We start from the raw sequence: 26,736 nt of genomic DNA on the forward strand, positions 1-26,736 counted from the left end.
GGGTAGATTGTGCCAGTGTTATGCTCTTACAGAGGTTTACTGTGATTTTTTTATCTCACTGATTAGCCAAGAAAGTACAAACTCACAGACCAGCGCAAGGCACTGGAGCATGGACAAAACCCACTGCCTTTCTATGCAGTCCTCAATGTGAAAGAGGAGAAGTTTGGTACTTTCAAATTTAGAGGTAGGTGTTCAGGGAGTTTCTTCTGATTCTGGGTATGGATTAAAGAGGATTTGGAAGGAGGTGTCTCTGTGGGGACAAAAAAGGGGGAATACATCAGTTGCTTGCCCTCACTCAGAATTCATCTTTTAATAAAATGTTTGTCTTTTTTGCAAAGAGCAAAAGAGCATGTCTGCTGGATAGCATCCTAAGCCATAAACAGGACATTAATAAAAAAATCAGTGAAATCCTATTTTTGCAACAGACACTGTGAGTGAGTGTGGGCAAATCATCTGATCTTTTCTTGCCATGTCTATAAAATGGCTTTGATGCTTCCTTAGTTTCTAGGGGCGCTGTGAAATGTAAGTGTCACTTCCTAAATATGGCACTGATGAGGGTATGAGAATGGAGTGGAATATGATTGCTGTGGTGGGTATGATATGATATCCTTTGACTGGATACAGGCCACACTCAACAAAAGGTGTTAAAAGCAGTAGATACTGGAAAGAAAAGCAATTAATCCTTATATTTGTTTATGTTTACAACTACTGTTCTACTGTAATGCCTGTGCAGGACAGCTTGAGCCAGGTAACTGCACATCCATGCCACACTGTAATTTCTAGTGTGATGTTGATGTGTCTTCAGGCTGCTTTGTTATATCCTGTAGTCTGGCAGTTTTGGGTTAATAGAGCTTTCATGCCAGTCACTCCTTGCAATTCACACCACTCTTGCATGAAGTACAGTTGGTGCTCTTGATTTAGAGAGACAAGTGTGATCCCAGAATCTTTATATAGAAATAAATATCTAAGCATTTGAACTGAATGTTAGAGCTTTTCTGAGTTGGAAAGGCTAGTTCCTTTGGGTTGTAAATAATATCTCAATTTTTAGGGAAGTAGACAGTGGAGCTTGCAGTACAAAAGTACAGAGCTGCTGAGACAATCAAGATCCTTGGGAAGATTTGGGGGTTTTATTTTTATTGCAGCAAACATGCCTCATGTAAATTCTTTGTAGAGTGGGCAAATTTCTCTCCTTACGAAGTGGCCATGCCAAAATATGGAGTCTCCATTCCTTCAGAATATTTTGACAGCGAGTTCTTCATGGGAAGGAGAGTGAAGAAGCTGCCAGAATCTCGGATCTGCTATCTGGAAGGTGACATAACAGTGCTATGTAGTTAATCACAGCCTTGTAGAAAGTGTGATATTTGCTAGCCACAGGCACAACGCTCCTTGCCAGCACTTCTGCTTTAGGTCTTAAATCATCTTTGTGTATCTTCTTTCCTTCTGTCCTCCCTTTTCACCTGGGTAGATTTGGAAAAGTTGCAGCATAGTTCCTGTTCCATTGTCTAAACCAAACAAGATGGTGGAAGAAGCAAGTTGAGGAAATAATAAGTGTTGCTTCCCTGATCAGTCTCCAACTCTTCAACCTCATAAACTATAATTCTAGACGAAGCATTACTGGGGTAGAATTGGAAGGAGCTGAGAATAAAACATGTCATCTAGAACAAGGCAGGAGCTACCTGAGCTTTGTGTCTTGAGGATGTCACTAATCTTCTCTGCCCATAAGGTTGAAGGAGGGCCTTTTGACCTCCAACAACTACTTTGACTGGCAATTTTGCCACCAAAGGTGAAGAAAAAGCAGCTACTAGAGGAACCTATCAGTCTCAGTCCCTAAATCCTTATAAGTGTTTTAGTTTTGATACCAAACACAAGGGTAGAGGATAAAACCCCCATATTTATCTCACTGTGGAGTCTGATAGAGATTCAGTTTGTTCCTCATGTAAGTACCTGGCATAGAGTTTAATGAGGAGGGATAGTTCTTTTCCAAAAGCAGACTCACAGATGGAGCCAATTCTATATTGAACCTGGACCAGCTGCACTCCACAGAAACAAAACATGCCTGGAAGAAGAAAATTAGTCTTAGATTGATTTAAATAATAAATCAGTTTAAAGAAAGCCTTTATGCTTACATGGCTTCACCATGCTTTCAAAGCCTCCTTTCTCTCACAGGTACACAGGAAACTTTCTACAACATCTTTTGGGTGACTGATACCTCTTATTCTGTTACTCCGTACTATGCAGTGAATGTTCTGTGTGTAGTTACCTCCTGAGAAAGAGCACTGAAGTGCTTACACCACAGTGTTTGAACTTCTTGGGAACTACTGCTTAGTTGTGTCATGATGGGGTCAGGTTAGGTGGGCTAATAATGTGTAGCATGGATATTTACAATAGTCAGTGGTTAACATGTGGTAGTGTAGTACTTTTCCCATGTGGTTTGACTTGCAGGTCTTTGGACAAACATCTTTACTAGGAATTTGCTGGATGGCTTGTACTGGTCCTCAAATTCAAATGAATTCTGGGAGCGATGGTCCCAAGATATGGTAGATATAGGTAAGAGTTTCTAAAGAGTTGCCTCATTGTGGATCTTCCAGCATGACTTTAATCTGTATCACAATGATTGCTACGTCCTTTTCTCTTCTCTCTTTTCCCCAGAAACATGCTTCATGTTAGTACAAATGTTTTTCATTTAAAGTTTCCTCATGGTCTGCTAAATGGCTCTGCCTGTTACTGCAAATAAGAAGCTTGGCTTTTACTTGTGGTTGAAAGTACAAAGCCAGCATGTCATTTGAAAGAGTAAAACACAAAAACTGTGCCTTAAAGAAAACTAAATATCTCTTTGGTAAATGATGTGGGTCATGTGCACATGTTTTCCAGCAGCCTGCAAGAAACAGGGATGAGAGTGACCCACAGGAGGACAACAAGGGCAGCTAGCCAGCAGAGGTGTCTGACAGGGCAGATTGCTGTTGTTTTTTTTCTCTATTTCATGGCTTCTTCTCTATTTCAGAAAAACATTCTCCTGAGGAAGATGTTAGTGTTATTGAGCCTCCGTCTTGCTTGTCAGGAAAGTTGTATGAAATGTTTCAGGACATCATGACCAAGCGTCCGCTGCTGGGAAAGTCTCATAACTTCCTGAGAGGCTTAGAGTTTCACAAGGATTATATCCATCAGAAAAAATTTATTGAATGGAAAGGTAACTGCAACAAAGAGTTAGCTGCACTGTGCAGGTAACATCTCAAATTTTGTTTTTTAGAAATGGAAAACTCATATTTGTTTCAGGGTTTGGAAATTGGCTGAGTTTGACCTATATTCATGGTATCTGTTTCTTTAGGGTAACAGGTTAAAATTAACTAGTCCATGGACTGCTCTTTCACTTCCAGAAGATACCTGTAATTTGGGTCAAGAAGTGCTTTTCTACAGGAATTTTGTTGCTCTGCATAGGTACAGTAGTAAAAAGATTTAGGAAGGGCAGAATCTTTTGAGGTCAAGAAACAAAGGGAACACCAGAAGCATAAAATAGCAGGTTATTATGTGGATCAGATGAAGGAAAGGACTAGTTGCAAGCATGTGGTTTTCCATATATTTGGTGTTTCTGCCTGATGAATTTACCATCCAGATACCTGTCTCAGAAACACCAAAATCCAGCTACAGAAAGTTAACATAGGTTTAGACTTTAAATGTTAAAAGAACAGATATATAGACTTGATTTAAAAATTGAAGAGCCATTTTCTATGGCCCTTGCTGTCTAGGCAGGCAGCAATGGTTTTATCTCAAAACCTATGAAACAATCTATGAAATGATAGCAAGGTGATAGAGCTGAGATTTTCTGCATCATAAATCTTCCCATAATCCAAGCATCTTCATATATTCCATGAACATGTAGCAATGTGGGAGTACCCCACATTATTGAGGTTAATCTGACTTCAGCAAGAAAGCACACGTTCTCTGCCTTCTCTGAGCCCTCCTCTTTGGCAAATTGCATTTTCTCTCCCATTTTAGGCAAGTTACAACGTGTTTTGTCCCTCTCTGCCCTTGCTACACAGTTTGCTGACAACTTGGAGAGATGGTGGTGCATTTCTGTGGGTTAAGGCAGAGCCCACAGTGTGCTATCTGCTTTTAAAATGTTCAGTAAGCAAAATGTCTGTGTCCTAAAAGGGTCTGCACTAAGAAAACAAATGAAAGAAGGAGAAAAAACAAGTAACATAAGAAGTGTGGGTGAGAGAAGGAACAAGCAAGTAGCTTCAGAAGGTGGATGAAGGATGAAATTGACAGTCAGTAAATGTTAAAAAACATAACTGTCCTTATATTTATTGACAATTTTGTAAAGACAAATAGGTAGAAGCAGATTTCAATGAGGATGTTGAGGAAGTGAGCATAGGAACACTAATTACTATCTCAAGGTAGATATTCTACAAATAAAGTAAAATATGTGGAAACCATGAAATCCAGAGTGGGAAAAGGGAAACTGAAAGTCTGGAGTGGGAAAAATTATCAGGTTTTCCATCTTCTTTTTGCTGCCTGTGTAAGATCAAGCTAAACCCAGGTATGGATCCATCTCTAGGAGTAAGAGGAAATGCCAGGTCTGTGAGCAGAAATGAATCTTGTGGTAGATGAAATCTTAAGAATAGAGCTTTGTTTTAGAGGCTTCCCTGAAGCTCAGGTTATCTGACATATTAAAACAAGACTTTCCATGCCTAATTTTCTTCATGAGAAATTGAACTAATAATCTGGATTTAATTTAATGCCTTTTCAGTAGCATTCAGGCTTCAAAGGATATTTCTGAGACAGGATTTCTTTAAAATTTCTATTTGGATGTGGGATGAAAGAGGGGATTCTCACAAGAGAAGTGTCTACTTGTAGTTCACATACACAGTCATGAATAAATGCTGCAAAGTTCCATCTCTGTGGTAAGAAAACAGGGGTAATGGAATTTAATCTAAAAATGTTCACCAGGCCAAGTAAAACTAAAAAGTGTGCTCTCTTTCTTCTGTGAGGGACTGCAAGCAAATGTCTCTTATTACAGTTGAATCTGTGAATTCTCAGCAGCCTTGAATGCTAAAATAAGCACATTTTGTTAAGACTTGACAGGGAGGGAATGGAAAAATTATGAATTATTACTTCAAGCTGGTGTGAAACATTCCAGGCTATGGAACAAGCTACATTTACTCTGCATGGTTTAAATCAACACTACAGAATGAGGCCAATTAAATTAATTGAAATGCTGAAACTTAGCAACAGTATTTCTGTGATCAGCACTTTCTTAAAATGCCTAAACATAATTATTTGAAGCTCAAGTATTCTGCTCTGGGCTTTGCTGCCTCATTTTATGAACTTGAGGAACACTCTCAAACCACTATTTTGATAGTTAAAACCGTGGCAAAATGTTCCCTGTTCCATGGGACTGAAAGTGCACTAGAGGAACAGTAAAGGACTTGCTGTCTACAGGGCAAGCTGGGGAGGTTGCTAGCAGAGAAGTAGGAGTCTAGCTATCAGAAACTGGCTTTAGATTTCAACTTACCAGTTGGTGTAATCCCCTTTTGGCATTAATGTGAGGTTTAATTAATTCAAGCAGTATTTTAAGCTGTTGGTAGGTGATGTTGTATGCATGATGTGGTATTTTTTTACAGCTTGGCTGATAGTTAATATGGCATCACTGAAAGCAAGTTGGAGCCAGACTTTTCTACCTGAAAGAGGGGTTGAAGGCAAAGCCTGAGAAGGCAAAAGCAAAAAAAGAGCAATGCAGAAGTGCAATGATGTATTGCATTTGTTAGTTGTGTTGCAACACTGTGAAATTGTTTTTGTTGTTTGCATTTTCCCCAGTTCTTAGGGGGAAAAATAAAAATCTGTTGAAGTCTGTATTCTGTGAAAAATGACTCCCCAGAGCAGCTGTGAGGTCAGTGGAGTGTGTGTCTCACCTGTCCTCTGTCTGGCTGCCCCACGGCCTGCCTTTGTGAGTGTGCCTGGGAGAGTGTGGAAACAGGCCAGGTGTGTCCAGATGTGCAGATTGAAGGGCATGCTCCAGAGGCTGTGTTAGTGGGCTTATGTTGTGGAGGGAGGTGACCCCAGTCTGGAGGGTAACCAAGGAGCTGCCCTTAGCATGTAGCACAGACAGAATTAGTCACTCTTTCTTTCCTAAAAATGCACCACTAACTATATTAAAATGTTTTTCAGACACTGTGCTGGATGGTTTCCCTAACAATCTGACACCACTGCAGAAGTATCTTTGTCTGATAGACGTTGGCTACTTCATCAACACCAGTGGTGCAGCACTTTTCAAGCCAGAGAGGAATGTAGATGTCATTATATCCCTTGATTATGGTTTGGGACATGTGTTCAAGGTGAGAAAATTACTTTGTGCTTTCCAGAGTAAAACTCTTCTTGTCTTATTAAAACTTTAAAGTAAGTGGCTGTCTAAATCTTAATCAAATATCACCATACCTTGAAGGAGGAGAGAAACTTCCTTCAAGAATGGAACTATAGAAACTGTTAGGCTCTTTTTTTCTGTAGGGGATTACAACATATACTTCCTATAATCTTCAGGGAGTTGCAGTAACGATTGTTTGCTGGAGACATGCCTGTGACCTCTCCTGGTCTGTCATGATGAATTCTGAGTGTGACTTTGGGTCATTCACTTGGGCTTGTAAAAAATGTTACAGGGTAATAAACTGTCATTGTCTGACTTGGTTGAAAGTAAGGTTGGTACTGTGGCTACTTTGGACTACACATTCCATAGTGTTTCTAGGGAATGAGTTAAGATGCCATTGTATTCCAGGATACCTGAGTAAACCTGATTCTTTTTTTAGAGCTTTAACTCCATGCCATTCTGTGTCCACAGCAATTAGAGATGACATACAAATATTGCAAGATACAAAATATCCCATTCCCCAAAGTGGAGCTAAGTCCAGAAGAAGAGAAGAATCCAAAGGAATGTTATATATTTGCGGATGCAGAGGACCCCAGAGCACCCATAGTAATCCATTTTCCCTTGGTGAATGACACCTTCAAGGAATTCAAGGAGCCAGGTAAATGCAGTCAACAGAACTGTAGAGCACAATCAAGGGCACTGTGCTCTACCCCTGGTATGTGTTACATGTCTCCTATGGGAGGCAGAAGAGCAGCCTCCATACTCCTGCTGTTGTTCTCCACTTGAAAAGCATGGAGGACACGGTCCTGGGCAACTCAGTGCCACAGTGCCTCCTCCAGCCCTGCCTGTGGCAGATGGCTCATGTCGCTGTCCCTTGGAGCAGAGCTGCAGGTCCTCCTCACTTGCGCCTGCTGCCATGTCCTGCCAAGGGAGATGTGCAGAGTGCTGGAATTTTTTCTGGCACTGGGATGAGGGAGAGTAAAGAAAGGCCCAGAGAGCTGTGGGAACAGGGAGATAAGGGCCTCCTGAAGGACCTGCTGGTGGGGGCTGGGGACCCTTGGGCCATCCAGCCCTAGAGCTGGCCCTGCACCCCTGTCTTCCCCAGGCTGCTTGTGGTGGAGAGTAAGGTGACAGGGGTGAGCTCCTTCCAGCTTCACCCAAAATTCTATTGGGGCCCATAGTGGGACCAGAGCAAAATGGAAGTCTCCGAGGGAGCATTTGGGAAGGGTAGGAATAGCAGCAAAAAGTAAAGGTACTTTTCTGCTCTGATATTCAGTGATGCTCAGTGAATATGTACAGTAAGAGCTAAATCAAGAAAATCACATTTAGAAACTCAGTGGATGAAAAGAGGAGATACTCTGTAGAGGGAGCTGTGGAGGCTGGAAATGGTCCAAATGGCAATGTAGGGTGAGATCCAGCCGTTGAGCAGTGGGTGGCAGGTAAAGCAGGTGAAGATTTTGGAATCTCTCTGAATGAAAAATAGATGAGGTGCTGCAGACAGAGCAGCTGTTGCCAGTTCTCTGCTCCAGGCCTAAGCTGGTGAGCTCTGACACTCACCTGCACGTCTCTCAGCATCAAGCTGACAACCAGCAACTGATGTGGGTGGTTGGAGGAGGGGGTCCTTGGCAACTTGCTTTCATGGATCTCAAGTTTAACAGTGGAGCTTTTTTGTTTCTAGGGGGATGAGAGACATCTTGTGGAATGTGGGTAGTTATTTTTCTTGTTTTTAACTATTTACAGTCTAAAAGGACTCAGCCTGTGAAGTGCCCATTTGCAGTGCAGCAGTTACAGACTGTGCTTTGGTGTGCTTGAGGCAAATGCAGCTTTATCTGGATGTGGACAGCATAGATAATACATCTCTCTGAGTATTGTGAGGCTCAGTGAAGCAACATTGGATATTTTTAATTCAGACGCTTCTAGTGGTAGTCTGTGCCTAGCACCCTGAGATCACACTGTTCAGAAACCACTAGGTTAGACTAAGACCTGCTGTGTCTCAAGCAGGTGACACAATTCTTGTGTCTTTTTCATGAGGTTCTGGTTGAAATCATAAGGAGTATCTCAGCAGTCTGTTTGTAGCCCTGCTGAAACTCATCTCACATTACATTAGTGTTTTGGGCATATTTGGTTCAGACTGCAAGGAGATAGGCAAAAAAAACCAGCGAAAAACTGAAGCAAAAAAATTTGTAGGAACATAAATATGAGACTGCTGAAGTCCTCACTGCAGGGAATTAGGGGGTCCTTTTAAACAAAAGCATTGACATGACAGGGAGTATGGATATTGCCAATTCCAAGAGGCAAAACCTGAGGCCAGGCTGGAGTTTGCTGAGAGTCTGATGTAGGATGCTCTGGTCCCTCTGCGCTCTGCAACAGGCAGTCCTGTGTGGTTGGCATCACAAGGTCTCCTTGTGTGTACTAGGCTGTCCACTCACTCTAGCTGGCAGACCTGCACTTGTCACCACTAATCCAGGGGCAATCATGGATTTTTAAAAGTGTTCCATGTGCGTGTCTTTGTCTGAGAATCAGACTTACAGGGTTTGGAAATGGATATGGACCCATGGGCATGCTGCCTAGGAATGATGTCTGCAGGGGCAGGTCAAGGAGGAATTTGGTCCAGCTCTGCTGAGGGATTTCCAGATCTGAGCTTTAGCAGGAGGGAAAGGAAGAGGAACTGGGAAAACACACCAGAAATGGTTCTTTCAAGCTGTGGAGTGGGTTTGCAGTATTTCCTGGGGGCTGTTTATAGCAGGGGGTCCTGCCAAGTAGATCAGTCCCCTACAACACTGTACTCCAGATTCATCTCACTGTGGTGGTTTTCTCTTTCTCTGCAGGAGTGAGGCGTGGTCACTCGGAGATGGAAGAAGGCAAAGTAAATCTGGAGAACAACTGCTCACCCTACTACCTCATTAGGCTAATTTATTCCTCTGAAAATTTTGATAAGCTTGTGAACCTGAGCAAATACAACATCCTCAATAACAAAGACCTGCTTCTCCAGGCAATCAGGAGTGCTGTAGAACGAAAGAGAAGCAGAAGGACTGGGAATTTCCCCAGCTACTCTGGATACCCCTAAGCTGGGTATCCAGCTTATTTTTGCCCTGTTCCCCACTGAAGGCTATGGCAGCACATTGCAACACATCACAGTCACATTACAACACATCACAGTGTTCATTGTTTGCAGAAAACTGACCAAACCTGTACATTTCTCACCTTGCCATGTTCAGGCTCCCAGCTTTCAGAAGGGTTTATTTTATCTCCTTCCCCCACATTTTCAGACCACAAGAGTCTCACTATGTGGTCTTTCTTATTAAGAAATTAGGGTCCTGGTAGGCAGAGACCTCCCAGGATCTCCTTGATGTTACAGTATGTGGTGGTGGTGATAGTTCTTTGTATGAGCCTGTCCCTTCAACCCTGAGCCCATTGTTGGTGTCCTTTCAATACTTGATTACAGATCGAGTCCTGGCCATTTGCATTCAGTGATGTCCAGATTTTCAGATAGGCTGAGCAACTAGAATTTGCACTGAATTGGAGGGATCAGCTTTGAAGTCAGGCATATATATATGTGAAAAGCAGCCAAACTGCAGCGTGGACAATTGCCCTCTGTCCGGCCTATTTCCCTTGCTGATTTAGAAGTTATTCCTTTTTTCCATTCCCCTGCAAGACTTTGGCACAGAAATGCTGCTCCAGACTACCACAAAGGGGGCAGTTACATTTCAAAAGAGAGGGCAGTAGCAGCAGTGAGTGAGCACAGCTCCTTCGAGCATTGGCTGCAGGAAAGGTTCTGCATAAAGCACATGTGATTGCATTGATTTATATCAGCAGTGCCTTTTTTGATTAAAATGTCAAGAGCCTGAAACAAGTTTTTCATAGCAGAAGTTTGAGAGGAATAATTACCATAGACTCAAGTACATTTAATTTAGTGATGATGACTGAGACGTAAGCTGATTCTCCTTACAGATATAAACTGAATGTAGGACAACATAACTCATGAACAGAGTGCAGAGCCATTGTATTTTCACACACAGAAGATTTTTCCCTTTATAGTCTTCTACCCCTGACATCACAGGCAAAGTATTTTTAATAGGTGCTACATAAAATAGAGCACAAATTTAAAAAAATAGGACACACATTTTCCTCCTTTCTCGTGGAAAATATTTGGAAAATGACACCTGGCTTTCATTTCCTCTGGAATGCAGTGAGAGACTTTGCCTTGAGCCAGAAGCTTGGAACATCTTTATAGCCTTCCACTAGATTAAAAAGATCTTAGGGAAGGATGCTGAGCAATATAAAACAGAGCTTCACAGAAGTTGGGGAAGTTTGCAGACTTCCTCACACTGAAGGATTTAGACCTGTTTCTGAATTATTTCTTCCAAATACAGCATATTCATCAGGACTTCCAAGGAAAATCTTACATATTTCTTCTGTGTTGGAAATTTACTTGAGATCTAGAATTAGTTCTACTTGAAATCCAAAATCAGACAAAGAACGAAAAAGAGGGGTCTGTCTTTTTGGTATACACAGACAATACTGAAGCTCTAAAGAGAGAGCATTTACAAAAGACATGATTGCCTGAAGCCTGCATCTACTAAACACTGCTTCTGTTGCAATGGCTGAGGCTCAGCAATGCTTCTTGTACAATGTTTACTTGCTGAGCTGAGGAACACCATCCAGAACTGAGGAGCCTTAACGGCTGGAATGCAAATGTACCTCAGGATTCAGATCATGAGAAGTTAACAACTAATCAGATACTGGCTGCAAGACAGAACATAAAGAGCCATTTTGAGTTGGGAGTTGATCCAGCTGGATCTGTTACCTTTGCTCAGGAGAGCAGCATGTCCTGGCCCAGCATTCTGTGGCACATACAAGCCCACATGGCTCTGTGCACACATGTGCACAGGGTGTGCAGCATTTCCATGCTTCTCTGGCTGGTCCTAGAAAGCTCTGATGCTGCAAAAAGATATTGCTGTTGTGTCCATGGGCTACAGAGAACAATATGTAACCCTTGTGAACCTTGGCAGCATGTACCCAGCAGTGAAGCAGCTCAGCCACACTGAGAAAATTTTATTTTGGTCCTACAAAATGCTCCACAGACTAACAACTGGAGCATGTTTGGTGCATTCATAGTGCTGCTAATACAAACAGAGAGGCCCAGTAAAATATGAAGGAGTCACAAAACCGCAAAGGTTTCAGGTAACCCACAGCTGGTGGGGAATTACTGTTCTGAGGGACTGTTAAACCCTGTTACAAAGGGAGGGTGGGAGGGAGGGAGCTGTGGGTGGGGAAGGTGGTGTGACTCTTCTGGGAGAATTATCACCAGAGATTTTGCCAACACTTAAAATCAGGTTGGGAACTGCTGCCTAATTTTGGAGCCAGAGGCACAGACAGGCATGTGCCCCTTCATTTCCTTGGTGCCCCATGTGGTACCTCTGTAGCCTTAAATTATAAAAGCTTTTTCAAATATAGTTTTGCATTTCAGAGCCTGAAATTATGTGAGGGCTGTATCATTGCCCATCAGAGTGTCTTTTTGTTTCATTTTGGTTGCCTCTTTGTTTTTGTAACATGATGTGGGTGTGGCATATGGGAACACGGTTTAATGGTGGACCTGGCAAGGCCGGTTTAACAGTTGGACTGGATGGTTGTAGAGGTCTTTTCCAGCCTAATTGATTCTATGATTCTGTGATATTGGAGGAGTCAATGTCATAGAATCATAGGAACTCCTCATAGAATAGAGGAGTTGCTGGTTTGATGGTGCAGTAGGAGGACCTGGAGGGCATTTGTGAGGACAGAGGCTGCTGGAGAACTCTGCAGGCTGGAGGGACCTACACCTTGCACAGTCTTGTCTGTGCAGCTTGTGGGAAGGGGTGGCTGGCACAGGGTGTCCTCAAAGCACTCCTGAGCTCGGGTTCAGAGCATGCTGGCTTGCACTGCCCCCGAACCACAGAAATACAAGGTGTAGTTTCAGTGGTGTAAGGCTGATAAGAAGAACTGGTCCTTGTTCCCTTTAGGATAAACATGGAGTCTGAGGGCCTCTGAAATTTTGTGTTGTTGTTCCTCCGAGGCTGTGGCTTTGTTTTTTTCCTTGTCCTCATTCTTGCCTGGCCTAGTACCACATGTTGTGCTGTGACTGAACAGAGTGCATGGAAACCAAAGCAGGCACTTCCAGGAGAAAGCTGCCTCTCTCTGCATCTCACCAGGAAAGGCATGTGCCATACTTAGAAACCAGGCCTTGCTGGTCTGGTGCTGTGTTTGCTTAACCATTGAAGATGAAGGTGTGCCTGCTGAAAACCTTATCCAAAATGCACCCCAGATCACTGCTCTCTGATGAACATTTTGCTGGAAAAACCCCCAAAAATACAGAGCTTTCTATCTGCTCTCAAATACAAAGGAAATGAGACTGTTTTTAAAACTATTACCTGCTCGTCATAGAAATTGCTTGCTTGTGTCTTTTAACTATTTAATAATATATTAATTAAAAATAAAATATTGCAAAAGAGCACCAGACCCATGGAAGTTCCTTATGCACTTAAACACAAAACAAGGCTTTTTCCAGATGTATAAGCTCTACTTATGCTAAATGCCTGCTGAGAACTTCACAGGGCTTTTACTGGTTTCAAGATTGAATGGAAGAAATCTGGGAGATCTTCTGGCTTACAAAGGAATGGAGAACCTGGAACAAAATCTACCTCCTGGGGTAAAACCCTTTCAGTGGAATGGCAAAAGGGGGTGAGGGGGCAGCTGTACTGAGCCACAGCTAAGGCACATCTTTGTTCAATTACATGGTAAGTTTAAAATACTGAAGCTGTTTTAATTTTGGTGTTTTGTTGTTTTGTTAGGTTTTTTTTTGTTGTTGTTGTTTGTTTTTTTTGGGTTTTTTTTATCAGTTAAAAATGGTTAACAATAATGAAATGCATCAGTTTCCCATTACTTTGATGTGCTGGGTCTTTTGTTTTTCATGACAGACAGCAGCTCCAGCTGGGGTAAACAGAGGAGAGCGATGGACTAGCCAAAAAAATGAAATTATTAGCTCACCTACTGGATGCCTTGGCTCAGAAACAGAGATAAGTAGGGGGAAAAAATATATATTCTTCCCTATGATTACACCATACCTTAGCATGTGAAGCTTGCTGTCTGGGGACTAGAATTCCTACTTGCTATCCTACTTTTCTTCTCCTTTTACACTGAAACACTGATTGTTCATGCCTTACTTAAGTTTCAGATTCCATTATAAATGAGTAATGCTGCAGGACTTTTTTTTCCTGGTAGCTTCATCCAGAAAGAATTGGCAAATAGAGTATGGTTGGTTAATGTGTTGTAAAAAAGATTGTGGAGACCACAAAGTGCTGTAGGAAGTATATAACATTATCTTTGGCTGCACGGACCACCCAAGCATCATAAATCTATTCTGTTGGTATCTGCAAATCTACTTGCACATGGCTGTAGTTAGCTCACAGATGCACCTCAGGCACTGCTCACTGCTCCCCATTCCTGTCTCACAGAATTATTTCATGTCTGGCTTAAAGGTCCCCCTGCCTTTTGGTTTAGTACCTTGGAGTAGATAACACTTGGGTAATAATGGCAAATGACAAAGTTGTTGTACACACAAAAGTATACCAGATGGAATCCCGTTTAATTATATTTAAAGATTTTATTAGATTAAATACATAATTTTAAAAGTTCAGCGGGAAATTATTAATTTAAAACATATTAATACATTTCCAGAGGGATGAGTTAAGTTATAATTGTCTGCAATTCATTGAGGCAAATGTCATTTTTCTCTTCCTGCTTTTAGTAGAGAGGGAAGCAGTTTTGTTTTATTTCCACTTTGTTCTAGGTTTAGGGTAGTGATTGGGGCTTGTGTCACTGTGGGTCCATCTTTCTTAAAATCTCTGGAAATTTCTGCAGACTCTCTCTCTGGTTTGATTTTGAAGGAAGGTGTTCTCCTACAAAGAGAATGCATCATCAGAAAATCAGGTATAATCTAGAGGAGTTTAAGTCTCTATATATGTAAGGACTCATTAAGTGCCTAGCTCAGCATCAAAAGTCTGCCCAGCTGTGGGATGAGGATTTCACATCATAGCCTGTAAGGTTTGTACAGACTCCAAATGCAAGAAAAATTATATAAACAGGCCAGGTTTCTAAATTTGGCTGTAGCTGTCTTTTCCTTGCCTGTGTCTCCCCTGAGCCTCCTTTCCCCAGTCTCAACAGCCCCAGCCCCCTCAGCCTCTCCTGGCAGGACTTGTTCTCCAGACCCTTCTCCAGCTTCATTGTTCTCCCCTGGACACGATCCAACTTTCTTGAAGTGAGCAGTCCAGAACTGAACAAAGCACTCAAGGTGTTGCCTCACCAGTGCCAAGTACAGGGGGACAATCAGTGCCTTGCTCCTGCTGGCCACGTTCCTTTTGTGACATTAGTGACAGAGGGGCAGGACTGTTGGACCTCAGGGCAGTCTCTTTGTAGGTGGCTGCTACCTTAGCACAAAGAGCACTGACATCTGTTCAGCTTTGCAGCACAGAGCCCATACCTCAGCAGTGAGCCTTTGCTGCTTAGTCTTTCAGCAGAGTCCCTGTCTGGAAAACCCCACACTCTTTTCTGGGAGGTCTCTGTGTTTGAAAGGAAAGTTTGCGCCATCACTGTAGAATGGGATCTGTTACCATGTCCTACAGATTAAAAAAAAAAAAACAAAACAAAGAAAAAGTATCATTAGAAGTAGAGTTTGCCACTTCTGGGTCCATAACTATTTTCTCTGACCATCATAGTTATAATTATGCTATGGCTTCCTTCCCAGTAAGCCACTATGTGGAGAGATGTCCAGAAGAAAAGCTGTTGATCAAGATCCAAAGCAGCTCCTTAATAAAAGGACAAATACCACACCCCTAGCAGAGAATAACCTGATGTTGGCCACAGTACAACTGCAAGACTGCTTTGCAAGTCACCCTGGACATTCCTCTGCCAGGTCACTACATCACAGGTAGCAGGTGACTTGTGTATTGCTTTCTAACAGAGGCAAAAATGATGGCTCAAAACGCCCCAAACTAAGGACATCTTGTCATTCTCTTCTCTTTCTCTTACCATCACTTGCTAAAAGCACAGCTCATTCTTGAAGGAAATGAGAACATACCTATATTATTCTGTAGTGATTGCAGCCAGTCCTCCATCAGTGTCTGAGAAGGTGCTGCAAGGAAATACTCTGCCCCATCTCTCAGCCTGTAAATAAGGATAGGAAAAGGTGAATTCTAGTCAGTTTTGCCTTATACCTTCTGTGTTTGTGAGTGTGAGACACTCCAGTTATGCCTCCTAACAACATACAGCCTTGGGTGCCTGTGGGCAGGGAGCTGCACGGGCTTTTGTTTGTGCCCTTCTCTGTAAGACTCACCGCAGCATGAAGGCGTTCTCCTTCCTGCTGTAATTCACCAGCCTCTCACATTTGGCACCAGAAATGCTGAGGGACAGGACTGTGGATATGTTCTGAAGGGAGATAAAATTAAAATAAATTGTCTTCTGCGTCCTTTCTGCTAGGATTCAATTCCATACCAACCTGCAGGCAGACTACACACCCATCTCTTTATGCTTCTAACTTTAATCCTAGGATCACTGGATAGGGTGAACCACAGAGGAACCATGGACAATTGAATTATATCTTGAAGGCAACCCTTGAATTAGATTTGCCTTAAAAGAAGTATCTTTGAAAATTTCTGGAAGCTTATCAGTCTGTTTTCAGTTGTATCAGTTGAATAATTGCTGAATTTTCACTCAGCTCACATTTGAAAGGGAACAGATCACCCCAGCCCCAAACCAAATGTGACATTTAAAAATTCATTTTTACATATGTAGACACAAAGTTTGCTAGAAAGATTAAAAAACCAAATTACCTTAGTTGCTTCTTTGTCATCATCATAGAAATCAAGCTTTAATCCATCAAGTTTTACATAGAAGGATTTCCAAGACCTTGAGTGTGGCTATATGAATAGAAAAGGTAATAAAATTCATTTGTGAGGTATATATTTTATAGGAAAATCTTATAGTGAAATCTTTCACATGCAACTTTCATAGGAAGCCATGATCTGTTGATATTATGATCACAGAAGTTCTCACAGTCATTGTTATCTCTTAGAAAAACAGGACCTGCTATGGTTTCTGTGTGAGTGATTCAAGAAAGGGTCTTTATGTGTCAGAACTGAAGAAACGACATAATCTGGTTCAAGCAAACTCTATACCATGTGGTCAGCAACATTGCTGAAGGTGGATAATCAAAGTTCTGTCTAATTTTCAGCCACCAAAACTCCACATTTTTCCCTAACTGGAACACCAGCCCCTGCCTGCTGGTCACAGGCTAATTTTATCAAGTGTTACTATCTAATGTGGCTGTTGAATTCTTCATTTACTAAGCTAACCCCAGTGGAATGCTACTGAGCAATGTGCAAAAGTAGCAGCTATTTTCAAGCCCAAGTATGCACCACTGAAACTTAGCCTAATGCCATGAGACTCCTCTTAATAAAGGATCCTTAACTTATATTCATATTTTGTTATGCCAGTGAATAAAGTTGACAATTTAGAGAAATTCAGAGAAAAGGAAGGAAAGAGTTCTGAGGAAGGTTAAGTCATAGCTTTTCTTGTTGGGGGATATGGAAGTTCAGTATCTCTGAACACTGTGTGCCCAGAAGTGAAGAAAAACTAAATTTCTCTTCAAGAAGATGGAGTCCCATACCAGATTCACCTTTTAAAAGAGGTCTTTCAAGTTAAGAATTTCAGAGGAAATATTCTATGGGGCAAATAATCCAAGACAACTTGTTTATGTGCAAACACTCAGCAAAAATGGATGTCTGTAGATTGGTGGTGAGTAGTAGAAAATTTCCTGGCCTGTCATGATTGTTAGGCTACTGCTTTGAAGTGATATTATTTCCCAGGATGAGAATTTAGATTTCAGTTTCATTCAAACCTGTATTTAAGAAACCAATTCTTCAAAGATAAACAGGACCTTAATTCTGTTCTAGCACAGCTAGAAATTACAAATATTGGAAGCATGAGACTGAGGGCTTCCATTGCTGACAAACTATCACAAACAGTTACAGGATCATGAAGTTTTAGGGGTTTTTTGTGTGGTTTTTTTTTTTTTTTTTTTTTTTTTTTTGTTGTTGTATTTTTTTCCTTTTTTTTTTTTTTGGTCGTTTCATTTGGGTTTTTTCCTCCTAATTCAGTTGAAATATTGAAACCAGTTGCTATATTATTTATAATTAGGAAACTGTAATTAACATGTTCATACAGCCTAGACTTTGGTTTATAAATTCATTAACTGTAGACAGACCCCATTCTACATGGTTTCCGTGAAAGGCAAAAATTCCATTGTCTCTTTCTCTGAGAGATCAGGTACTGCCAAAGCCAGTGGACACTTCCTCATGCATTTTAGGGATAGCTGAAGCAAACTCACACTACTCAGCTCCTCTTCAGCAAGAGCTTATCCTGAAAAAGTCAGAGCAGATCTGGACTATAACTCAAGGAGCAATGAAATAACCCAGAGTGGTGGTATTTATTTCTACCTGTTGTCTTCGTGGAAGGAGCTGGTCGCGCTTCTCTAGGAAACCCTCCATGTTCTGGAGACTTGCAGGAACCTGGGATATACAAGCACAATGCTACTTAACTTTAAAATGGCCCCTAGGGGCCTATGTTAAATTTCTGAAGGTATATTTTAGATAAACTCCATGCAAAGAATGGATCTCTGGTTCCTCTAGCCCTTATATTGACAGCACAGCTGGAAATCCTCCCTAGGTTGCAATTGTGTGTTTGATAGACCACCTAAATGAAGAGAATTCAAATCCTTCTTGAACAATTTACTTATGGAATTTTCTCTACCTTAGTGTGTTAATTAACTAATATTATTTTTATATTATTACTTGCATTCTACAACTTAAATTGTTCAAGTTATTCATACCATCTCCACAACTGCTGAGTTACACCAATGTATAGTGTTGTACTGGTACACTTGGGTATCTAACAAACATGCTCCTCTCAAAAGCAGAGGAGTAAAAGGAAACAATGAGGTAACAGTGAATTTTATCTGCCAATGAGGTAACAGTGAATTTCCTGCCAGGGTGAGCAAATAGGAGCTTTTGGTTCTAATCTGGCACCTGGTCAGCTCTTTGACAAATGTGCCATGAAGTCCTGCCTCTCTCTGACTTCTAAACAGAGTGGACACTAAGCACTGCCACCTCACACAGAGGCTGTAGGTAAATCATTCTCTGTGTGAGACATCACCTGGTTTTAAGTGCTCTGCTCAGTATTCAGCAGCAGGAATAGCTTTTAGTTCAGGAAGAGAAAAACAGAAACCAATATAGGTGTTAAGACCAAGGTTATAAAGCTTAGTAAATCAAAATCAGTTTTAAGCTGTACATCAACTGTCTTTGTGGAAAGTGTTTGAATTGCAAAGACACATAAAATGCTTCTTGTTTGAATCCAGGAGTGTATCCATCATGATGTTACTGTATGGTGCTCTTTGTGACTTTCCCACAGAACTTCCTGTTACTGCCTTATTTAACTAGCACAGGATAGTGGTTTTCACAGGATAGTGAGGAGAGAACCAGAAATTCCTGGGACTTACTGAAGATGTATTCTTTAATCTCTCCCAAGAGGAGCTAGACAGCAGTAAGTTTGGTGAGTTATCTGGTGACCTTTGTCCAGGCTCGGGTGGTGTTGCTGTTGGTGTGGTCTGCAGGCTGGAGAAAGAGGAGCCTATAGTATCTTTTTCCTGAGGAGATCTGTGGTCGGTGGCTTGTGATTCTGACACGTTGCTGCTGAGTTGTTGGCTTATAGGAGCAGGAGATAAAGGAGAGCCTAAAGAACTGTGACTTTCTAAAGATGCAGCTTGTGGGCCCAGTGCCTTTGGTGTGGCTGGAGTGATAATCTCACCAAGCCTTGTCTCAGCTTTCATTTCTGTTTTGTTGCTGCTCTGCGCTTCAGGGACTTCCGAGGAAGTGAATTCTTGGAACCTTGTTGGAGATTTTTCAATGGGAGAGAAAATAGTTTCAAGTGGGACCCTCCAGGACACGCTGTGTGTGGGCACAGGTGGCAGTGGCGTTGTGCTCTTGGTCTCTGTCACTTTTGGTGGCGCATTCCTTTTGTCAGATGGTTTTCTTCTCAGAGATGGAACCCGGACAATTTTGCCTTTATCCTTCTGCTCACTTTCTTCTGTGTCCACTTGTTTCAGGAGATTCATCTCTCTCTGTAGGACAGCAGTATTAAATTTTTTTAAATTGCCTTCATACATTCATGAATACTTACCTAAGATTTTTTTTATTTTAAGCAGGAATGGTTTTCCAAATAAACTGTCTCCTGGCAATGAACCTTAAGGCCTGCACCTCCATTGGCATTTTTTGAGTTAGATCTGAATTTAATTGCTATGTGCTAAGCATTATTTTGTTGTCCAGATCAAGAATACTAGTGGCAGTTAACCTCAAATATGGTGAATTCTGTCCTTAATAAGTTCTCTGGAGGCTGATTTTTTTTAATAAGCTAAGGAGAAACTGTTCTCCTCTTGTGGCACTGCTTCTTTAAGTTTTCTCTAAGAACACCGAGTATCCGGGGTGGTTCTAGTGGAAAATTTCAGCAGGAAGGGCCTTTGTCCCTTCACTAAGCCAAATTTCAAGTCACTGAACAAAAAACAGATTAATTTTCAGCCTAAAGAAAAACACAACAACTATGTTTTTCTGGTTGTTTCAGGAAAATAATTTTAAAAACCTCCCCCAAAATGAAAGAGAACCTGAGAGGCTCACTGTATTAATATCTTTGGTGTTTAACACAATCCATTGTAAAAATCTTAAGCCAGAAGGAAAAAGGCCTATCTGTGCATTGGTCTCCATTTATTTTCAGACCTTTGCTATTCTCTGTCACTTGCAGGTGGCTCCAGCTCCTTACTGAAATTCTGAATGAAGTAAAATCTCTCCATCTGTGTAGCAAGGGTTCACCCTGTTTCTCACACCCTGTTTGCTGGTCCTGGCAGAAGAAAGTTTGTACTTCTCCCCTACAGCTTTTTCAAGCTAGCTAGTCTCTTTTGATCCACATATAGGTCTTGCTATGTCTGAAATATTTCAGCTTTGGTTTCTCATTTACCCCATCTTTTACATAGAGTGACATTCAAACAATCAATGACCCACATCATCTTGTTTCATGCACAGCTCATCAGCCTTCTACTACTCACCTTGGTTTTCCTGCTGAGCTGAGCAAATTTCTCTTCCTGTGCTGCAAGCATCTTCTCAAAATCATGATGTTTCTTCAATAATTCCTCTACTTCAGACACTGAATCCTGAATGGAAAAATTGCCACATACAGAAGTCCAAAATAAAGTCCATCAGAAGAGATCACACCTAAGATTTTCAGATTGATCCATTCTATTTAGCCAAGTGAAGGTTCTGAAAATTTTGTAACTGGATGTCTAAACTTTTTTCATTTGTGTATTAAGAAAATCTGAATTTACATTTAAAAAAATGGTCTATATCTTGCAGTCTGTTTGCTGTGAAGGAGAAAAAGGGCTCAAATACCAAACTTCCCTTTTCTGCAAGGCCATGTAGTACCATGGCTTCCAGCTATAACTGTTTTTGTGCAGATTGAGTACTTGGATTCTGGCTTTTGCTGCACACAGTTTGTTCCTGCCCTACAACAAATGCATCTGAGACTTCTTTCATGTCCTCTGAGTTTATGATACTCAAGTTCATGACTTTGTTTTCCAATCTTATAAATTATAGAAGACAGTCAACAATGAGAAAAAAAAATCTCAGCAAAACAAACAAAAATATGAATGCTAGTGTTTTAAAAGGAATTTACAAACTAGCTATAAACGTGCCTGTGTAAAACATTCTACCACTTAATGGGAATAAAAATGTGGGAAAAGCCCCCTTTTTTTCCCTACAAAATAGGGAAAACTTCTTTTTCCTTTTGAATCAGGCTCTCAGCAAGACAGGGAAGTTTGAACCTTCTGCAAGGTATCTGAAAAAATGATCTGGAATCCTTCCAGGGCTTCTACTACCCCCTGGAAGCCACCACTTCCAGGAGCCCATCACCATGTTAAATGCAGCAGCTGCCCTGGGCTCACTTCTGCAAGAGGACAGAGCTCCTGCCCTTTCTAATCTCAAGGGCTCATTGGTGTTGAGATTGTGATTAATTTCAGGCCTGAGCTGGTCCATGAGCCAGGCCCTCTGCACATGCTGAGGCAGCCAGTGCTCAGTAATGCTGCAGGGCTGTTACTCACCCCATAGGATGGGTCTGAAAGAAAGCTCTCCTTGGCAGCCAGCCACGCTTCTGCTTGTTCAAGCTCTCTGCGGAGCAATTGGATCTCCCAGTTTTCTTCATATAACACTTTCCTCATGTCCCAGCTCTCCTTTACCTTCTTCATCAGCTCAGACAGCTCTAACAGTTTTTCTTCAATCTAGAAAAAGAATATTTGTAATGCCAGGAGTTGAAAAATCCGATCAGACTTACACATGACAGTCAACTGTCTGGCAGGCACTAATCTGCCTTCATGATTTAGAAGATGATCTCTAGATAATTTTGTGATGTTAGCATAATTTAGAAAAGATGTCTGAGTCCTCTTTTTTCTACTTGAATTAATTTATCATGTAAATTGTGCAGCTAGATAATACAACTTTAGGCGTATTCCACATACTGAATGACAAATATTCTGCCATATGATTTCCCAAGATGAAACTTTATATCTAGGCAGCTTGTACCATGAAACTAGTGAGAACTGGGAGATTCAACAAATGCATGCACGTATGGCAAGGCAACAATGGAGAAAGTTTTCTTGTTCTTTCTACAACAGAAGTAACGTGATCTTGCATAAATTCTGAAGATGTTTTCAATGGTGTGATCTCTGGATCTACAGACAGTGTCTTGGGCAAAGTCTAAAGATACACAGGTAACAGAATCACAGAAATTTTAACATTCCTCCCCTTTTGGACATTTCTGAAGAATTACATCTCTTCTGGTGAACTCAGGGACATTAGCAATGCAAGGTGATTGCATTGTAATGTAGCACAAGAACTTTAAAATGTGTTTTCTTCTTCTGTGTGTCACATGAAATACGTAGCTTTTAATAGCAAAGAACCCCATTGTCCCATTTAGTTCTTCTGTTCTGAGAGACAAAGCTGCACCTCCTGTCTGTTTCATCTCTTTGTTCACTCTTGTTTGTAAAATATTTAACTCTTCAACACACCTCTACAGACATGAAATGCCCCTTCTTCATCAGGTCACCTCCTGCCTGCTGCATTTCTTCATATTTCAGCCACTGCTTCTCTATCTCGCGCTTGTACTCCTCGTGGCGCTTGATGAGCAGCTCTGCTCCCAGGACATCGTTCGCCAGTTCCTCAGATATCACCAGAGCATGCATCTCATTGGCCCAGGCCCTACAGAACGGGGAAAAAGGGTAAAAAGGGGAGGAATCTGAGTCTGCTGGACATTTGGGAATGCATACATCCCATGGCTGTGGATACATGTATGCAGACTTTTATTTGTTCACAAAAGATATTAATATTGTCCAGATTTTGCCTGGGATAGTGTTGATTCTGTTCTTAGTAACTGATACAGTGCTGAGTTTTGGATTCAGTATGAGAACAATGCTGACAGCCCTCTGTTGTGCTCACCCTAAGCCAAGGGTGTCTCAGTTTCCAGGCTCTCCAGTGAGGAGGTGCACAAAGAGCCAGGCAGGGGGAACAAAGCCAGGACAGCTGACCGGAACGGGCCAAAGGGATACTCCATCCCACAGAACATCGCAGCCCATATATAAACTGCGGGGAGCTGGCCAGGAGGGACCAATGGCTGCTTGGGGACAGGCTGGGCACCGGTGAGTGGTGATGAGCAACTGTATTGTGCATCAAGAGTTTCTGGGAGGGTTATTTTTTCTTTTTCTTTTTTACTATTATTATATTTTACTTTTTTCTCAATTACTAGAGTGTTCTTATCTCAACAAATGAGTTGCTTTTTGTTTGTTTGCTTGTTTTTAATTTCTGATTCTCGTCCCAAACCCACTGGGAACCTGGGGGAGTGAGCGGCTTGGCTTTGCTGCTCACTGGGGGGGTTAAACCACAGCAATATACAAATATGTTGATGAAGGTTTATAAATCTGGGGATTTATAATACTCCCAGTGCTGTTTCCATACGTAGCCTATTAAAAATAAAGATGTAGATCTGCACATACCAAAGCATTGTGCATTCAAATTCTCAGAAAGAACTAACTGCAATTGCCTAGACAACACAGTTTAACAGTATTTTTATACATTGTAAAGGACCACACATGAAAGTACTTCATGTGCACAAAGAGCATTCATGAAAATAAGCATATTGATAGGTACTTTTTAAGAAACATTTTCTACTCCATAACTTTCAGCTGGCACAAACTTACTCATGATTTACCTGAGCTCAGGATCTATCCCTTAGCATAGTAAGTGTCCAATAGTCAGTGGTAACCATTCCACTGTCTTTATATTTCTACTCCTGTCATAGGTGAACTTTTTCATTACCTATTCCAGGAGATTACCTTTAATGCAGCTGTTTCAACTCTGAGACAAAGGGGCACTCGTGTCTATGCAGGTGTACAAATTACTTCACTATCTAACCCTACCTTCCTACAGAATCAACAGCATTTTCAATTGAAATTGTGAAACTACCAAATTTATGCACAGGGATGGAATTCTCCAGGGGGCTGTTTAGGGACTGTGTAGGAATTATTCTAAAAAAAGTGTCTTTGTCATGCACACTGTGCTGAGGCATCATGGTCACCTCTGATAGCTGGTAAATTCCGTGAAGTGCTGTTGAGGAGATGCCATGGATTATTGTTCAAAGAGATTTGAAAGCAAGCTGCAGAGCACCTGGAGCAGGAATCAAATAACTAACAGCTATAATTTAGAAAATGCTCTACGGAAAAGACAAGAAATAAGGCCCACTGCCAAACTCAAGGGGCCAATACATACATCAGCTCCCTGCAGTCATTGAAGTAGAGCTGGACTTGTTCTGCCTGGCTCAGTCTTGCCTTCCTCTCCAGAAACTTTTTGTCCAAGTTTTCCCAGCACTCATCCACATCTGTGAGTCTCTCCATGATGTTCTCCTTAACTTGAGGGTACGTGCGGCTGAGGTGCCAAGCGTCTCCTCGAATCCGTTCCAGCTCTTTCATGATGACTCCCAGATCTCTCTGGAATGGAGACAGAATGCATTGTAAGACCAAGTCACTACTTAGTTCTATCAAAAGTGGATTTAACAATGCTGCATATATTTTCTACACTGTGGCTGTACAGAGGCTGGAAATATGAATGCCTCTCAGTTTTCCTTTAATGCCTTGTTCATCATTAAATATAAAAGAAACTTCTTTAGACATGAGAAAGATTATTTTGATAAATGTGGAGTTGAAGTTTCCCATGGTTCAGCTGACACCTTTGCAATTATCATAGCAGATTTTAGAAGAGAATTCATCCTTCAAAGCAAAAGCATTTGATTTGAAGAATATATTATCATTATATATCATAGCATATATAATAATATCATTATTATATATCATAGCATATAATAAAGAAGTATATAATATTCCAATGTTAAAAACAGGAGGAAAAAGCCCTCTTCTCTGAGGCACAAAGAATCTTTAAGGATGCAATAAATTTGTCTTGTAAGTAAGGCCTTTAAGAGGCTTCAGTCAAGAAGCAGTCTCTTTTTTTTGCCATCTATGCTTTTCTGCTACTGCTTCATCACAGATCCTCTTACCTCTACTCCCTCAAGATGGCTGAGAAGTGTCTGTACACCTGGAAGATCATACCCATAATCTTCTATATCTACCACTGCCTCTTTCTCCTGCATCCAGCCCTTTACTTCATCCACATCATGGTCATACTGGTGAACTTGACGGGCTGCTCTTAGATTCTGGAATAAGAAAGTAATTTAATGGTAATACTCTACAGCATTTTGTGTCTACAACATGAAGAAAAGTAACCCAAATATGTCAAAATGCAGTACAAAATCACTGGGGATTTTGAGAGGGAATGAAATATCTTCCCCATTAAGTCACCTGAAAGTGAGGTGTTAACCTGGGATCCCCAAGTTCTGTTGGACAATGGAAAGAAACAAATGTCTCCAAAGAGCAATTTATCCCTATATAAGAAGAATTATCAAAATGGAGAGCATGAATTGCCCTCTAAAAGTAGCTCTCTACATAACAGAGGTTGTCTTAAAATACTACTTGGAATAAAGTCTACATTACAAACAGTGAAAATAAATTGAGCAAAAATCATGCTTTTCTGAAATTAGAGTATTAAAAAAAGTTCTAATACCAGTTTATAGTCAAACTTTATAGCAACAATTGTCATGCATTTATTTCTGCTAACAGACAATAGTGGGCTTGAGTTACCTCATAAACAACAGGTCATGCAACAGTAGTGAAAAAAATGATTGAGGACATCTGATGATTTATATTCTCCTTAACACAAACAAAACCGTTGACTTCTGTGTGTCACCTCTGCTTTTCCATACATATCTGTGACTGCAGTTTCCTGAGGGGGAGTGAGCAGATTTAACACCCAACTGCCAACTAAAGGTAGAGGGCTGGCTCTGTGTCCTCCACCACATTCTCTTCCATATGCCTTCTTTGATTTCAAGAAGTTAACTCAGCAAAAATCCTGGAGAATTTTGATCATGTTACATAAGTAGTTCCATAAAAAGACTGATAAGTGGCAGAGCCAGACTCCTGTTAGTGGTGGTAAATTGTTGGATTGGCTTTGTTTTTCAGGAAACTGGAGTTAGCAGTGAATTAAGGAAAACAATTTCCTGGCACTGATAAACATCTTTCAAGTATAAACCTTGCCAAGAACAGTAGGGTAAGCAGTGGCTATAAAGGGAAATGAATATAGAAAAAATTGAACAATATGTACTCATTGCCCCTGTAAACCATGTGTTTCAACATGAGTTTGGGAAAGAAAGGGCATGGGAGGCTGCAAGGAAATCAATGCCCCCGTTTTTAATGTGTTTCCTACCTCTGTCCTTATATCAATGGCATTGCATAGTTTCTCCCACATTTCATTGATTTGCTTAGTTCTCTTCTGGATAACATCCATCTTGCTGTGGCCTTCCTTATCCAGTTTAGATGCTAACTCATTTAAGGAGACAACTTTGGAATGTCCCAGTGGTTTCATCTCATTTACAAAATCTTTAAACTTCTTCTCCAGCACCTGCAGAATAAATGGGCACACAAATTTAGATAAAGAATTTCTGCCTACCTCCATGAGAGAGGCAGAAGGAATCACTTTCTCTGCTTTGTATAACACAAAAGCTATGCACTGCAAGCTACAAGTGCAAATTGCTTGGTAAATCCAAATGACCCAGAGTCAGAGGAAGACATCTTTTGTCTTGATCATTTAACATTC

General features: G+C 41.1%; 2 protein-coding genes across 2 annotated transcripts in view; one reads left to right on the forward strand and one right to left on the reverse strand.

The window, feature by feature from the left end:
- Window positions 1-11,470, forward strand: part of LOC131559495 (cytosolic phospholipase A2 beta-like) — a 28,702-nt gene extending 17,232 nt beyond the window's left edge. The window contains exons 15-21 of the mRNA XM_058807859.1: window positions 67-184; window positions 1,172-1,309; window positions 2,443-2,547; window positions 3,002-3,187; window positions 6,166-6,332; window positions 6,830-7,016; window positions 9,187-11,470. Of these exons, the coding sequence (XP_058663842.1) occupies window positions 67-184; window positions 1,172-1,309; window positions 2,443-2,547; window positions 3,002-3,187; window positions 6,166-6,332; window positions 6,830-7,016; window positions 9,187-9,425 (1,140 nt within the window). The 3' untranslated portion in view covers window positions 9,426-11,470. The remainder of the gene's footprint in view (window positions 1-66; window positions 185-1,171; window positions 1,310-2,442; window positions 2,548-3,001; window positions 3,188-6,165; window positions 6,333-6,829; window positions 7,017-9,186) is intronic.
- A 2,647-nt stretch (window positions 11,471-14,117) lies between these two features.
- The window catches only part of SPTBN5 (spectrin beta, non-erythrocytic 5), a 90,470-nt gene continuing 77,851 nt past the window's right edge, over window positions 14,118-26,736 (reverse strand). Inside the window, exons 55-67 of the mRNA XM_058807858.1 lie at window positions 26,347-26,541; window positions 25,085-25,240; window positions 24,304-24,521; window positions 22,551-22,740; window positions 21,588-21,764; window positions 20,541-20,645; window positions 18,945-19,565; window positions 17,887-17,958; window positions 16,222-16,308; window positions 15,726-15,817; window positions 15,471-15,556; window positions 14,874-15,009; window positions 14,118-14,292 (exon numbers count right to left, since the gene is read on the reverse strand). Of these exons, the coding sequence (XP_058663841.1) occupies window positions 14,118-14,292; window positions 14,874-15,009; window positions 15,471-15,556; window positions 15,726-15,817; window positions 16,222-16,308; window positions 17,887-17,958; window positions 18,945-19,565; window positions 20,541-20,645; window positions 21,588-21,764; window positions 22,551-22,740; window positions 24,304-24,521; window positions 25,085-25,240; window positions 26,347-26,541 (2,310 nt within the window). The remainder of the gene's footprint in view (window positions 14,293-14,873; window positions 15,010-15,470; window positions 15,557-15,725; window positions 15,818-16,221; window positions 16,309-17,886; window positions 17,959-18,944; window positions 19,566-20,540; window positions 20,646-21,587; window positions 21,765-22,550; window positions 22,741-24,303; window positions 24,522-25,084; window positions 25,241-26,346; window positions 26,542-26,736) is intronic.

This window comes from Ammospiza caudacuta, chromosome 6 (genome assembly GCF_027887145.1).
Source record: "Ammospiza caudacuta isolate bAmmCau1 chromosome 6, bAmmCau1.pri, whole genome shotgun sequence".
NCBI lineage: Eukaryota > Metazoa > Chordata > Aves > Passeriformes > Passerellidae > Ammospiza > Ammospiza caudacuta.